Source organism: Diabrotica undecimpunctata, chromosome 1, assembly GCF_040954645.1.
Source record: "Diabrotica undecimpunctata isolate CICGRU chromosome 1, icDiaUnde3, whole genome shotgun sequence".
Taxonomy (NCBI): domain Eukaryota; kingdom Metazoa; phylum Arthropoda; class Insecta; order Coleoptera; family Chrysomelidae; genus Diabrotica; species Diabrotica undecimpunctata.
In genome coordinates, this window is record NC_092803.1 from 34402781 (window position 1) to 34419691 (window position 16911).

The window sequence follows — 16911 nt, forward strand, 5'->3', positions numbered from 1 at the left end:
ATAATAAAGCTAGCTGTCATAAACATTAAATTTTAAAAACTGAAAACAAATAAAAAGCAGCTAAAGTCAAAGCCCAAAATTTACAATAATAAATACTATTTTTTAAATTTTAATGAAAGCAATTATTGTTAAAAAAAAATGTCGGTCTTTACTTTAAAATTTGATCAAAAAGTTACCTGGATTTTTCACTAGCAAACTGCACTAAAATTTCTGGAACCCGACGCCACTGGAACCTCCGAAACCATAAAACTGGGGGTAGACCTGGGCTTCACTCTCTATGCAGCGAACACACGAACAAATCCATCTCCATACCGCCAAAAAGCCTTGGATGACAACCAGGGAGAAACAAAACGAGGATGGAAACGACGATTATTCCAATCCTCACTCAAATCATTAACTGAAACATTAACTGCTACAAAACTACTTTTCACTGCTACATATTTCCATGAAAAGGGGACAAAAACAGAAAACCACAAATTCGACGGATGAATATGGACATGACGCTGGAGATCACCGCTCTTCACCGCGACTCCAACGAAAGTGACGAAATTATCTTAAAAAATTGATCGCATAAGTTGGAATAAACAAAGCACTTTGGGTTTAAGACACATAAACAAGACACAACGGAAATTAAGGCGTAAATTCTTAATTTGAAAACGCAATATCGGGCGGTTTGAACAAAGAAATATCCAAGAATTTGCGCCTGTGACATAAACAAACAATAAAATGATTTATTATCAACTTGGCGACGTGAAAAGAACGAAGTATTATTTGGTTCTTAAATTGAAAGATACGAACTAAGAAACATTGAAAAAATTCTTCGTTATTATAATGCATACATAAGAGGATTTCAATAAATTTCCGTTCCGAAGTTGGTTCTTGAATACTCGCCATCTTCGAATATAGTGAGCAAAGTGTTTTTGCGTTGTATCTCGAATACTGCTAACCCTACAGAAAATTGTATTAAACATTAATTGTAGCAAATAAAATTGTTTAAGTTAATATTTATTATTTTTTATGCTGAAATAAAAAATAAGAAAGTTGTTAAGAAAAAAAAAACTAAAAATGTTTTAACAAATTTTCTTTACGACAAATTTTTTTATAGTTATATTAAAATAAAACTAAATCAAAGCAATAGTATAGACAATTTTGCTACGGATCATTATCACTACAAATTTGTATAATTTGATTATTTTTCTGGGTTTTACAGCGCTCCGAAATTGAACGGTTTCTTGATTACTTATAAGAATACGATAAAAACGAAGCCTTAGACTCAGTTTTCTATTATATATGTTTTATTCATATCCTCTTAATCAGTTTATTATGTTCCTAACATTTCTATGTTAGTATTAATTTATTATCGACCCATTTCCACAAAACTTACCCCACCTAGTGCGCTTGCGTCGCACGAAAAAGCACCAAGGACAGAGATAAAGTTTAATAAGAGCACTGTACCAATATTGTTCCAAGCTAAATTTCTTGGTAATTAAAAGAACAAAACAAACTTAATAGACCTTCTCAAAACTGCTCGATCAGAAGTGGGTTTTAGTGTCGACCAGGATGAATCTGATGCAGATACAGTCATCATCTTTTCTGCGTTTGCTGTATCCATAGCCTATGATTTTATGACTGTTGTAGCAGAGGACATTGACATTCTTGTCTTGTAGATAACATTAGGAAGGGAGTAGTCTAATGTTTTGTGACAAAATTGTGTATAATTTTTTTAAACCTTCAAAAGGGTGTAAGTTGCATCAATTATACCGTCCTTCAAGTTTTGTATATGGCGACGTTACTGCAGAGAAATTGCGGCTTACAAATGTATGGAAAAATTTGGATACCAATCAAAACTTTTAAAACTCCAGTACCCCTGAACTTCTGAAATTAATTTTCTGCAGATGCAAGGGAAACTGTGAAAGTATGTGTGGTTGCCGACAAATAGACCCCAAATGCTCTGCAGTGTTCCTCAATTGGTGTAAACCAGAACACCCAAGATATCAAAATACAGAGAGGAGTGCTATCACCACTACTCTTCAATATCTACAGTGAAGCGGTATTTAAAGAATCGCTCTCAGATCCAATAGAAGTTATATCTATCAATGGAGAAGTTTTAAATTACTTGCGTTTTTCAGACGATACAGTAATAAAGATGATTGAAATGTCAGATGTTGATAGTTCAGATTAATTATATTATACCTCATATGTCACTGATTTATAAATTTATAAAGAAATATTTATTAAATAAATATATTTATTTAATAAAGAAATAACATTGTTTATAAAGAAATAAAGGCTTTAGAAAATTTATAAAATAATAATTATTGTCTTTAATTGATTTAGAGCGTGTATCACTTTTCATAACGACATTGGTTCGTTGTATCAAATTGAGGCACTTTTTTTATTTATTTTAGTATTTTTTTATCAATAACTAGACTTTCTTTGGTATTTTTTATCCCAATTATGTGTTCACTTACACTTTATTGGTATTTATATTATGAATCTAGCATAAAATGTTTGTTTACACACAACTGTACGGAAAGAATGGCTGACTCTATATTTTGTGATAAAAAATGGTATTGATGATTCAAATATATTTTTAGTGTTTTATGGTGGGCGTAGAATAGTTGAATCGGTTATTTCGAAAAGGTCACAACTCCAGAAATGTTAATTTTACAGGAAACGAAAAAATGTTTTATTTTGGTATTAATGAAGATATCTTTCTCTTTTTGGAGCAAAGTCTTAAAATGTGATGCATGACGGAGTTTCATTAACAAATCATAAACAAAAAAAGACATTGGTACACTGTAAAAAATAATTTAGTTTTTGGAGTTGTGGCCTTTTCCAAACAACCACTGATGATTTTATGATTAATAATAGAAAACTCCAATATTAATAACGAAAAAATTTATTAGGTGGTAAAAAAACATGTTGAAGGTTAAAAAATAGTCTTTTAGTAATCTTTCTCTGGTGGTTCATCACTATTAGGGGTAGGCCAGAAAATCAGCTCATTATAAAAAAACGTTTTATCTTCTGGCACATATTGTACAAGTTTCTTGATGTTTTCCATTTTTTTCGAATTAATAGGGATTTTTTCTGTGTAAGCAGAGTCTGTTGGCAAACTAGGACAAACACCATCTGGTTTTCCCAAGGAAAATTTATTAAACATAAGCCCATCAATAAATGGACGTACTTTAACCATTCCCGGTTTTTTGTTGTCATATTTGAACTCATTGTATTGAGAAGTTTGAAAAGTTGTTTTCTCATGTATGGTTTTTTACCCATAGCAGTCAATGGAAAGTACGGTTTTCTTATAATTTATGGGCCACCATTTTTTGAATTCCAAAATTCTATAGAAAAAAGAGATTTTCTTGACGATTTTTTTATCAATTCGTAATATTCTTTAGGAAGAAAAATTCGGTCCTGCTTGTGAATGAGTCTTTTTGCTACCCCGAAGTCTCCATCGCACGGGAGGAATGAGTGGCCTCTGATTGGAAAATAATGAAAAATGTGATTGAATTTTCTTGACGAAGTAAGAGCTAGAAGAAATCTTATTACCATGTGGTTCTTATTTTGGCCTGTACAATCGTCTGAAAATATATGGACCTCTTTTACATTTTCAGAAACCTCATTTTCAAAATAATTTTTCAGGAAGGTGCAAACTTCATTGGGTCCTTTGTGGGCCTCGCCCTCGTGATACAAAAAAATTTAGCTTCTCCTGTTTTTAAGTTGTATATACTGAATTCAAAAACCCATAACTGCCGATAATAAAAAATTTCCTGTACAGGTATGTCAGGTATCGGCAAATTTTGAATATAATCCATGGAGATTCCTAGTATCTCGTCCGTCTCTGAAGAAAGTTTTTCTGTTGCTCTAGTTTTTTATAAAATTTCTTAGCCCTATTTTTGTGAACTAATAGTTCTGCAACAGCAACTCGTTTTGCAATGTCGTTGAGAGTGGTACTTTTAACTTTCTGGTCAAGTTCTTCACAAGCAGAACATACATCAACTTGAGGACGACCAAAAGAGTATGTAAAATTTTCATGAAAATACTTCAAATAAAAACTGTATTTCACTTTAGATTCTGAAAATTTTTCGATAAACATTTTATGCATTTATTTGACATCCAAAGTAGCAGGTAAATACTTTTTTAATATATTCGCATAATGGACTTCCTTTACATCAAACAATTGTTTGTGCTCACGTATTTGAAAGCACAATTCATCTGGTATTAAATTATGCCTAGATGTAACAGATTTACCTTTATTATCTCTTGGAGTGGATTCAGTCACTAGTACGTGGCATAATCTTCTGACATGCTCTTCGCCAACACCATATAAACTTAAGAAAGCTTTCTTACATACTTGCTTACGTACTCCTTTTAAACAAACATAAAACAAAAAATTATTGGGTCTCTCAATACGTTTAAAGGCATTCTAAAATTTTCTCGTTCTCTTAATGGGAGTTACTTCGATCATATTTTGTAAGTGTGAGTCTTGTGAGTTTTTTTCATCAAAGTCATGTAACGACATAAACAACGCACTCTTGTCCATTTCCGAAAAATGTTCACAACAAAGTACAGTCGATTTCAGTTTTTCGCGCCATAACTTGTTTTCCCATGTGATTAATATGGACTTGGCCCTTAACTTTAGCCATCTTAATAAATTTACTTTTATACAGGACCTAATAATACCTTTCTTTCTTTGCCTTTGTTTATTTTCAATAATGACACTGGTTTCACTATCAGATCTATTAATTTTTGTATAAACAATACACAATGGAACCTAATCGTACTAAAGATAATCGTCAACTGGTCTAGGAAAGTAGGAAGGGCCGCGACCGTAACCACTAAATCACATGTCCGGCGCGCGCAGTTTGTTTCGAAAACGCCACATCTCCGGAGAAGTGGCCTTTTCGAAATAAACAGAGAAATACGCTTGTCAACATTAATAGTAACGAACAGCGGAGATGTGGCGTTTTCACGTGTAATAAAGCTTAAAGGATATTGTGAACAAAATGGCGAAGATAACTCATTTTGTGAAATTAATGGAGATGTGGCCTTTTCGAAATAACCGATTCAGTTGACACACACACATGACACTATGGATGATAATAGACACACTAAAAGGATAAAATTGGTTTATTGATCTAAAGAAGTTCTCTGACTGTGTACAAAATAAACAACTAGCCGAATCCTAGCATATGAAACATCAAATTAAACTACGTGAGACCTATAGTAGATATAATACATATATATACATATATATATATACATATATGTATATATATATATATATATATATATATATATATATATATATATGTAATTATATATATATATATATATATATATATATAATTTTTAAGTATGTTGGAAATATCGGGTATGTCGTCGATATTAAATAAAAACCTTTGTTTTTTCTAAAGCTCAATATTTCGCCATTTATTTAATAGCTTCATCGGGAGTAACTGTAAAAAACAAACATTTCAAAACACTGACGTACACTTAGATTTACAATACTTACAGAAATTAAAAGATTATACACATAAATAAAATTAAATATTGAAATATCTTTATTGCTGATGTATATGTACATTCAATGAAGCTATTAAATAAATGGCGAAATATTGAGCTTTAGAAAAAATAAAGATTTTTATTTAATATAGACCACATACCCGATATTTCCAACATACTTATAAATTGTTTTTTTTTTGTCGAAATAATCACGTTAAATATATATATATATATATATATATATATATATATATATATATATATATATATATATATATATATATATATATATATATAGCGTGCCATCAAAAAATGTATATATACAGGATATAATAAAAAAAAGTATAAGAATATGGTTTAAATGCAAGAAGTCCATTGTTTTAAAAATTTAACGAGTGACTGTAGGTGGCCATTGATTGGACCTCCCGTCGTATGCGACGGGCTAAATTACTAGTTTTCTATAAGTATGAAAATCCAAAAATGTTCGATAAATTAAAACTTTTCAAGTTTATGCTGGACTTTTATTTTTCTTCTCTAAAATATAATGTTCTTTTTAATCTAACGTTGGGTCAACTGACATGGGAAGCTAATAACCTTGTGTGGTTGATGCGTTAGTATAAAAAAATGTTATTCCCACACAATAATATTACTTTATTTAAGTACGGTAGACATAGACGTATCGTTTACAACTGAATCCAATTTAAATATAGAATTTTCCAGAGCACTCTCCAGATTAACCAATAGATCATCCATAACCTTGTTATCTCCTGATCCCCTACACTTTTCAGCAGCTGTATAAAACTTGCTTTTGCTATAACGCCTTGGGCTCTCCTCAACAAATATTTTTGGCTTGATGTTAAATTCCTTCATAAGATAAGAGGATTTAAGAACTGACTCTTGAAGTTTTGTATCGTCAAAAACACTATCGGAACTTTCAACATCATACTTTGAAGTCACACTATTTATTTTATTAGAATTGTCTTTGATTTGATCTTCATCGTCAGTATTAACTATATTACAAATAGTGTCACAAAAGGAGTTGATATCAATAACGTTTTGTTTTAAATGTCTATATTTATTAAGTCTCTTTTCCGATGAATCGATTATCTGAGACATTAAGTCTGCTTTATCGGTAATTTTAGTAGAAGCTGATTTCTTAAAAGAATATGATAATAAAAGATCGGTGTTTTTAGATTCATCCAAAATGTTGGAAAATTTGGTGTTGTGTTTTATTTCTCCATCTAGTGTATTACAAAATACATTAATGTTGTTGCTTTCGGTGTTAAATGTATTTGAACGCGTATCTTTCTTTTTAAAATCTGAAACTGTATCTTCATTATCATTTGTTTTATTCCAAACTTTATTTTCAATTGTTTCATCTAACTTTAGTTCTGACTTTTTTTGGTGATTTCCAGACCAGTTTTTTGCCAATACATGCTCAACTTTGAAATGTTTTGGTTCCTCGCGGCCAGAGGAACAAGATGTTGATGAATGACTAGAGGCATCATCTAAATTTTCACCAGCAAGAAAATCTTCTAGAGCTTGTGGATAATAGTCAGGAGGCTTTTGTCTTGAACCAAAGGCAGTTACAGGTGTTGTGGTTCTTTTTGGTATACTAGAAATATACTGTTCTATCATTTTGTTATATGATTCTTCATCAAGATCTTTTGAGAACATATTTATTGATGAGTTACTTTTAATACCTAACATTTTTTCTTTGTTATCTATTAAATTAAAGGATGAACGATTGAAACTACCAAGAGATTCCGGTGCTTTAATGAAATAAGAATGGGACTCAACGTTTTTATTTTCTGCTCCATTTGACTCAGAAGATTGCTGAAGTTCCGATATTTTAGTGTTAACTATATCTTCTAATTCTGATATAGCTACCTGTAGAGTTTCGTCTATTTTTTTATCGGTATTGAGCAGTTTTGGCTGAGTAACAGACTCTACGCCTCTGGGGTACTGTGTAAAAATATCATTAACGCTTTTATACATAATTTGGGGCTTTTTTCCGTATTTATTTTTAAATTCTTTTAGTTTTCTGTTCATAGATTGTATATCGGATATATATTTCTTGTGAACACAATCCTGATGTCTTTTAGTTTTTCTTGTATAGTGACATGCTGGAGCTGATTGTATTCTCTGTGCATCGGCTTTTCTCTGCTCAATCATCTGTTGTATCTGGGCAATCTGTTTGTTTGCTACATCTAATTCTTTATTAGTAAGATCTAACATTTTAGATGTACTTAAATCTGCAGACATCTTACAATTGTCTCTTAACAGGTGTTCCATTAAGGACAGTTTCTTTACCAAACTTTTGGCGGAAAAGGCAACGTGTTCTGTTTTTGTTGGTTGCTTTGGAGCGGATACTTTTGTTATTATTGGTTGTGGCTTCCCTTTTTTGAGTGGTCGTTTAGTGGTTTTTATAACTGCAGATTCTAAACCAAATTTGGGCATTTCTAACTGTATTGTTTTTACCTCTATTAATGGTCTTGAGGCCGTACTCGATTTACTGTGAAGTTCACTGTATTTGCTTGGGTTGTTAGCAAACAAAGGTCTATAAATTCTTTGAAATTCACGAAAATTGTCATTGGATTCAATGTTTTTGGTTTTTATGTCTGTTCTTATTGGGATTATTTTAAAATAATTAGCTAAATTATTAGTGTCTTTAGTCATTTTTGTATTGTTATTTTACTGACGTTTTTAAATTTCATTTTGACAGGAGGATTATGAGACTCACTAAAATAAATATATTGACAGGATATTGATTTTATTCAAAGAAATCAATCTCTGATTTTAATATATTATGATTAGGCATTTTTTAGATATAATTTATCAAAAATTGACTCTAAAAATTATTGCCTTTTTGATTTATACGATTTTCCTGATACTTTGATGAATGAATATATATATATGTATGTATATATTGGCTTTTCCTCTCCATTGATTGATTCAAGATGGCTCCTCAGAAAAACGGTCGTATTTAGTTGCACAAAGTGGTCTTTTATGTGCAAAATGTGGAACGTTATCACATAGTGAATAAAAGAAGCTAAGGAGAGAATGTTACATGAGAAGTGCCAAGAACTAGAAGAAATTGAGAAAAAATATGACTTTTTAACATGCATAAAAGAATTAGAGAATTAACAGGAATGAGAAAAACACTTCAAACTAGGCAACTAAGAGATGAAAGTGGTGCACTTATAACAGATATAAACAAAAAAATACAGATATGGACACAATATATAGCACAAATTTTTGAAGACAAAGAGAGAACAGAAGCACCAAAAGAATTTAAGGATGATACTGGGCCTGCCATTATACGAGAAGAAATTGAATATGCAATGAAACAAGCTAAAGGTGGTAAATCTCCCGGGCCTGATAAAGTTTCTATCGAATTACACAAAATTGTGAATACTGAATCTATTGATCTTCTTTTGGATCTATTCAATACCATATATAGAACAGGTATAATACCTAAAGAATGGCTCCAATCAACATTCATACTGCTACCTAAAAAAGCCAATACAAAGGAGTGCAATGAACATTGCACCATAGCCTTAATGAGTCATGTCTTGAAATTGTTTTTAAAAGTAATTTATAATAGAATACATAAGAAATTAGATGAAGGCATAAGTAATACACAAATGGGAGTTAGGAAAGTACTGGGAACACAAGATGCACTGTTTGCAGTAAGTGTTCTTTCGCAGAGATGCTTAGATATATGCCTGTTTCATTGATTTTGAGAAGGCATTTGACAGAGTGCAGCATAATCGACTTAAAGCAATTTTTTGCAAACAGCAAAAGTGAAAGTTGAAAACGAACTAACCGAGGATATCCAGATTCGCCGTGGGGTCCGCCAAGGGTGTATTTTATCACCCTTGTTATTCAATTTCTACAGTGAAGCCATCTCAGAATTAGCGCTTGCCGAAGTCAGTGGGGGCCTTATAATAAATGGTGAGCCACTTAATAACATAAGATATGCTGACGACACCGTCCTTCTGGCAGGAACACTAGAAGAACTGCAACACCTTGCTGAACAACTAAATATATATTGCAACGATTATGGACAAAATAAATTTGAAGAAAACCAAGTTCATGGTATTTACAAAACCACAAAACATCAAAGTTAAACTAGTACTAGATAATACAGAAATTGAACAAATATCTTCGTACAAATACCTTGGAGCATGGATCACAGAAGATACTGATCAGACAAAGGAAATAAGATGTCGCATTGAAATTGCACGGTCAACCTTTAATAGAATGAGAAAACTTTTTTGTAATCGCGATATCAATATATAGCTCCGAATAAGAATGCTTCGATGTTATATTTTCTCTACTCTTTTGTATGGGGTTGAAGCTTGGACACTTAAAAAATGCAACATTAAAAACCTAGAAGCTTTCGAAATGTGGTGTTACCGACGTATTTTGAAAATATCATGTATGGATCGCAAAACAAACACAACACACAAACAAGTTCTCGTACAACTAGGAAAACAATACGAAGTTTTAAATTCCATAAAAATCAGGAAATTGGAATACTTGGAACACATCATGAGAGATGAAAAATACGAAATACTAAGGAATATAATGCAGGGTAAAATCAAAGGCAGAAGAAGCGTAGGAAGACGTAAAATCTCGTGGCTACGCAATCTCCGTGAATGGTTTGGATGCAGTTTAATTGAACTATTCATGCGCGTAACCAACAAAATTATAATTGCCAGAATGATTTCCAATCTCCGATAGGAGCGAAACTTGAAGAAGAAGAAAATCACATAGTGGCTGCTTGAAGCAATTAAAATGTATTAAATATGTCGACGATGAAACAGTTATATGCTGTGAAGAAAGTGTTAGGTTAAGTGATACAGCAGATTTTGAACAAAATTTCGGTAAAACGATGGACCCAAAGCTATTGCCAGTAGGCTCCTATGTAAGTAGGTTTTTATGAAACGCCCAACACATACGCAAATAAAGTGAAGTATGAAGAAATGACTTTTAAACAGGAAAAAGGAAGGGATAAGTACGATCTTTTACTGTCAAATTTTCAGGGATTAAATCAATTTTAGTTTATCAATTCAGGGATGAAGAAGAATATCCTATTTATTTGCTGATTATAAGGGGTCTGATTTGAAATTTCTTTGTATGACTGAAACGTGGTCAGCAGATGGCGAGGTGATTCATTATAGTTTTCCAAATTGTAAATTCTTTTAGTAGATCCCAATATAAATGTGGTGGCGTTGCAGTTTGGGCAAGGGATGATACGAAGGTTAGTTCCATTTTACTCGATCAGTACTGTGTTGAAACAGACATTGAGGTATGTGGGCTGAAGTGATATTATAATTCAAATCAAATAACAATTTTAGTTTGCTACAGATCTCCTAAAGGTAAATTTGATGTATTTTATGAAAAACTTAATCTTATTTTAAATTCAAATTTTACTCCAAATCAATTCATATTTTTAACAGAAGATTTTAATGTAAATTCCATGACACTAAATAATTCACACAGATTTTCTGGTATTCTAGCATCTCATAGTTTGTCACCCAGGAACTTTACACCTACAAGGTCGACTTCCACATGCGGAAATATTTTGGATCAGGTATATACAAATTGTGATGATTGTATAGGTACTGTAAATGTATGAAGGCGCTATAGATGCATTCAACAATCTCTTGAGTAAAGAAATATGTCAAGATGTTTATCATGCAACTGATGTTGAGAGTAAATATAAATTTCATGATAAATTACAGTTCTATTTCAATATTAGTTGTCCTATTAGAAAAACCAAACATTACCAAAACCAAAAAAAAAACATGGGCCATACAAGAAGTAAAATCTTCTTCAGATAGTCTGAAGGATTTGTATATTTTGAGTAAGGCATACCCTGAGTTAAAAACTCTATATAGACAAAAAAAATATCAGCACAAAGTTCTTGTTGAGGCCACAAAGGGTCAGTTTTATTTTAACAAAATCTCTGAATCCTCTAACAAAAACAAAACTACATGGGCTGTTATAAATAAACTTAATGGAAAACAAAAAAATCCCAAAAATATCTGTCTAAAAATAGATGATACTAGGATTACGGATTCAGATATATTATCAAACAAATTTAATGATCACTTTATAGATGCACCAGTAGATAGAATTAGTAAAATAATTAAACCAAATTTAAATTTTCAGCATTCCAACGATTTTGTTCAAAATAGTTTGTTCCTATCTTATGTAACAGAGGAAGATATCTTAGACATAATAAAATATAAAATAAAAACACAGCATCGTGTGGTTTTGATGAAATATCAGTTATAGTAATTAAGAATATTCCGTCTCAGATTTTGACACCACTTGCTCACATTATAAATGCTTCTTTCAATACTGGTGTTTTTCCCAGTATGCTGAAAACTTCTATCATTTCACCGGTATTAAAACAAAGTGATCCTGAATTAATGTCAAATTTTCGACCATTGTCTGTTCCATCTGTGATATGTTAATAAAAATGGAGTACCAAAGAGCTCCATATTGGGCCCGATATTATTTATTTTGTATATTAATGAACTACCATATGTAATGTCTGATGCATTTGTATCAGTTTATGCGGATGACTCAACAATGCTATATCGCGATAAAGTTTTTTGTTCTCAAAGGAATCTAGTAGCAGGTTTTTAATAGCGTCCACGTCTCCGATTCATATATTAAAATAGTTTCACCACTAAATATAGAAAATTTGTTATCCAGTTTGTAGAAATAATTAACATTTTTGAAGGGAGCATAAAAACCACATCCTACTAAATGTAAAAATTATATCAGTATTGTGATGGTTTCACAATACTGATATTCAGAAAGAATAAATTGTTTTTATCAAGATCTGACAGAGTTAAAATGATATAATATCAATAACTAAGGATGTCTTCATTGAAGCACGATGCACAGTAGTGGAGAGTTTTTGTTTGAAGGTAATTTGACTTAATTTAGGCTAGATATATATTAAAAACACAAATTTCGCACTTGGGAATACAAAATCAGAAGACTATTTGATGGTATCCATTCGTGAATAACAGCTAAGATATCTTTAAGAGAATCCATAGTGGTGTCAAATATCTTATTTTTCGTATATATACACAGATCTTCTGCATACTGTATTATTTTTAACGGAATGTGATTAAAACTTAGTTGGTGTAAATCAATGGTATAAAAATTAAAGAGAACATGGCTTGAAACTAAACCTTGTGGATGTCTGTGGTTCTTATTTCTTGGACCTACAATTTTTTATTATTTTTTTTTAACCCTTTCTAATCATGTTGGCTACCTGATTTGGGATCTGAAATTGGTTCAACATCTTGTCTTTTAAAATAGAGAGACATAAATTATCATATACACTTTTTACGTCTAAAAAAAGCGCAGAAATATATTTGCTTCTGAAATAATTATTTTTAATATCTACCACAATAGTACGAAGAACATCTAGAAAACTAACCTCTTTTATAAGAGAATTGATTTTGACAAGCTAATTTAGTGGATTATACACCATTCTAAAAGACAAGAAACAGAAACTTTTTAGAAAAGACCTGTTTTAAGAATGGATCAGCATTTTTCTAAAACGTTGCACCGAATGCCTAAAATTGTCGATATTGGAAAAAAGAAATCCAAAATATATTTGTCAAAATGAACACGTAGTATCCACCGAGAGGATAAATATTTAGTACGAATTATGGACGTCATATTATTTGAATCTTCTTATGACTAAAATTTTAATACAGATTATTATTTGAAACTACTAGTAAATCAAATTTTACTCTCTACAAATGATGTTATCGGACAAAATTATGAATTGCGATTCCAAATGCATGGCTACTCGACAAATAACACCGCATCTGTCTGGGATTATCTATACCTCGCTTTTAATGCAAATCAAGGAGTGTATACTTCACGCTATTTGTAAAGACGCATTTATTTTATAGACTTTGGTCTAAAAATTATTTCTCCCTGGCGTTTCGTTCGCGATTGTGGCGGACATTACTAAAGGTGATGCGACAAAGGTTGTAATGGTATTCATCTAACTTTGCTTAGTTAGCAGATAGATGAGGAAATGAAACACTTAAAAGTATTAAACCTATCAATTTTCTGCAGCAGGATGAATCGCTGTGCAACTTTTTGCAGTCGATTCGAGAAAATGCCAGGAAAGTTTGTAAACAAAATTCATCCTGGTAAAATGAAAATTACATTTTGTGCATAAGAAAAATACGTGATACGTGAAGTATGGACTAAAGAGTAAATACCAAAACAGTGGAGAGAACCCTGCTATGCCCAATACACAAAAAAGAAAATGTTACGGAATGTAAAAATTACAGGGGTATAGCATTACAAAGCACAACGTATGAAGTTCTAGCTACATCGATCAGAAATAGAATTATTGCATACATTGAAGAAAATCTGGTTGAATATCAAGCTGCTTTTAGAGCAAATAGATCAGTAATAGACCAAATTTTAACAATTAAACAGCTAGCTCCTGGCTAGTTCATACGAATTCAATTTGTCGCTAAACATATTATTCACATATTGTTTCACTGATTTTCGACAAACATATAATATAATAAACAGACATAAATTGATTGACAGATTAGAATATTTTGACTTTTCAGATAAAATAATACAAATATGTTTTTGAAGTACTTTGAAAATGGTAAAGTCGACGTAGACATTTCGACCGATTTAATCACATTATCCACAGGCTTCTGTTTCTTTATAGACTCGAGACTCAACTTGTTTTTTCGGACATGGCGTAATAGTTCAGTAACCATAATTGGCAGAAAATAGAGATCTCGAAAATTGTCTTCGGGAAAAGTTATTTTCGTATCAATTAGCTTAGACAGTTATAAAACAGGATGATGTCGTCAATCATTAAAAAAAGTTTTTAAATTCATTGGAATTGCCTGGACTCCCACTTCACAATTTAAAATTAAAAGTAGAATCATTTTTGTCATTATGCCGCATAACATTAGTGAATCTCGTCTATGTCACGGAACTTGACCGACTGTGAAAAAAGATAATGAATATGAATCGAGAATCGAACAAACAATCATCAAGAAAAAATACAAAGGAGAGGATGTCTTGATTCCGCATACTGATGGTTCCAATGGATTTACCATTCGATTTTAAGCGTCTGCAACTTCTTGTTCATTTCGCTTTTGCAATGTCGATAAACAAATTGCAAGGCCAATCGTTTAAAGTTTGAGCAATAAACTTGCAGTTTCCATATTTGGCGTATGGACAATTATCTGCCGCGTGTTTGTGCGTGTGAAAAACGTCATTGTTATATATTTACGCACTGCAAAAAAGTGCCAAAAATATTGTTTCTTTTTCGTATAGAATGTTTTTTTTTGGTTATCTATTAATTTCTAGTTATTCAAGTTTGGCAGGTCATTTAATTTTAAACCGATACGAAATTTGCGGGATCAGCTAGTAAGAAGTAAACGTGGTATTCAATTCATCTATTAGTAACGAGTATTACTTTTATATGCATGTAAAAATAATTAGCTAGTCGTAAAACAATGTGAATTGCAAAACTGGTATTACTAGTAATGATTAAATAAGACAAAACCAGAGAAACGGGTTAAGGTCTTTGAGTTTGTTGATGACAGAATAACAATCAGTGACACTGCCTATACTTTAAATATTTCGCATACCGTCAAATAAGGTTTAACTTTAAACGAAATTGTTAATGAATTTTATTATATAGCTGACAAATAACTCTCCTACACATATTGCTAAAGTAACAAAAAGAACTTGAGCGTAGTTTATATTTTTTGTAAAAAATATAAACAAGTTGTATAAACAACATGTATATAAACAACAACAAAAATTACAACAATTTTTTATATACATGTATTATTATCACATGTTCTTTTGCTGTGCTAAGTTTGTTAATTTGTAAACTGTACCTAGTTTCAATTAATTGTTTATACAACTTTATCTCTGAATGTTCCATTATCGGAAGCTTTTTTACAAATTTAATATCATTGACTGCTACATGTCTTTTCGAGGTAACACATATGTTTTAACTTCTCTATGGATGTTTGGTTTTTTCACATTGTTCCTTTTAGATGAACTGATGATGCTTTCTAAGCAGAAAGCGAAACTTCTTCAATAAATAGATGAAGTTCTTTGTCTTTTATTTCTCCACTTTGACCGAAAAACCCACCACTCTTCGAGTGTACCTTAGTTTCTATATATGTATATATATATATATATATATATATATATATATATATATATATATATATATATATATATATTCTATCAATTCTTTGGTAAATAACTTTCGGGAAAGCGTCAAGTCAAGGATCGGCTAGAGATGGTATAAGCCAGTTTGGTGTAGAACTTTATTCTAAATGTGAAATTTTCGGTGATAGGCTGTCACCTTCATCAGCACCTAAATGGACAACTTATTTAGTACAAACGGTGGAAGTTAACATTTAAAAACCTATGAAAATCTTGAAAATATATGACAGTGTTCTTCACCACTAGGACCAACTGAACATTTTCATTGTAGGTTTTTAAATGTTAACTTCCACCATTTGTACTAAATAAGTTTTCCATTTAGGTGCTGATGAAGGTGACAGTCTATCACCGAAAATTTCACATTTAGAATAAAGTTCTACACCAAACTGGCTTATACCATCTCTAGCCGATCCTTGACTTGACGCTTTCCCGAAAGTTACCTAGCAAAGAATTGTATTCTTAGCCTCGTTATATACACTACATATATATATATATATATATATATATATATATATATATATATATATATATATATATATATATATATATATATATATATATATATATATATATATAAAAATATTCGTTGTTAGTATTAGAAATACTAAAATCCTTTTTTAACTTTTCTTTCAGAAATAAAGGTTGGCCCAGATCATCATAACAACAACGTTGTGGTTGGAGGTAAGTTTGACTTTTTTCAATTTACAATTATTTTTCGTTAAAAATATTCAGTACATATTTCTAATTGTTTTCTTTATGAAGTATTTGTTTTTTTTTTGCTAATATCGTGTTCATTGTGTTAGACACTAAAAAAACTTTTCGATATAATATATTATTTTAATATAATAAATCGTCTGTGACAGTATTTTACCAATTTTATATGACCTGTTTTTTGCATCGTTGATTCAATTTAAGTTAGTCCCTGTACCGAATTCACGAGATATATTATAGATCACAATGTTACAACTGTAAAAGTTTTAGGTAAGGGAGAATTGTAGAAACTCTTTAGGTACTTCTAAATAGCAATTGTAATATATAACTGACTGTACATAACGTTGCAGTTGTTTCAAGTAGGGGAATTTTAAAAGGTTTTTAGAAGCGTTTATCTCTTTTAAAGGGTAGTTA

The 16911-nt window shown here is 31.1% G+C and overlaps 1 protein-coding gene across 1 annotated transcript in view; it reads left to right on the top strand.

Moving 5' to 3' along the window:
• LOC140437699 (protein amalgam-like) overlaps nucleotides 1–16911 on the top strand; it is an 889271-nt gene that overhangs the window by 859467 nt on the left and 12893 nt on the right. The window contains exon 9 of the mRNA XM_072527401.1: nucleotides 16420–16467. Within this exon, the coding sequence (XP_072383502.1) occupies nucleotides 16420–16467 (48 nt within the window). The remainder of the gene's footprint in view (nucleotides 1–16419; nucleotides 16468–16911) is intronic.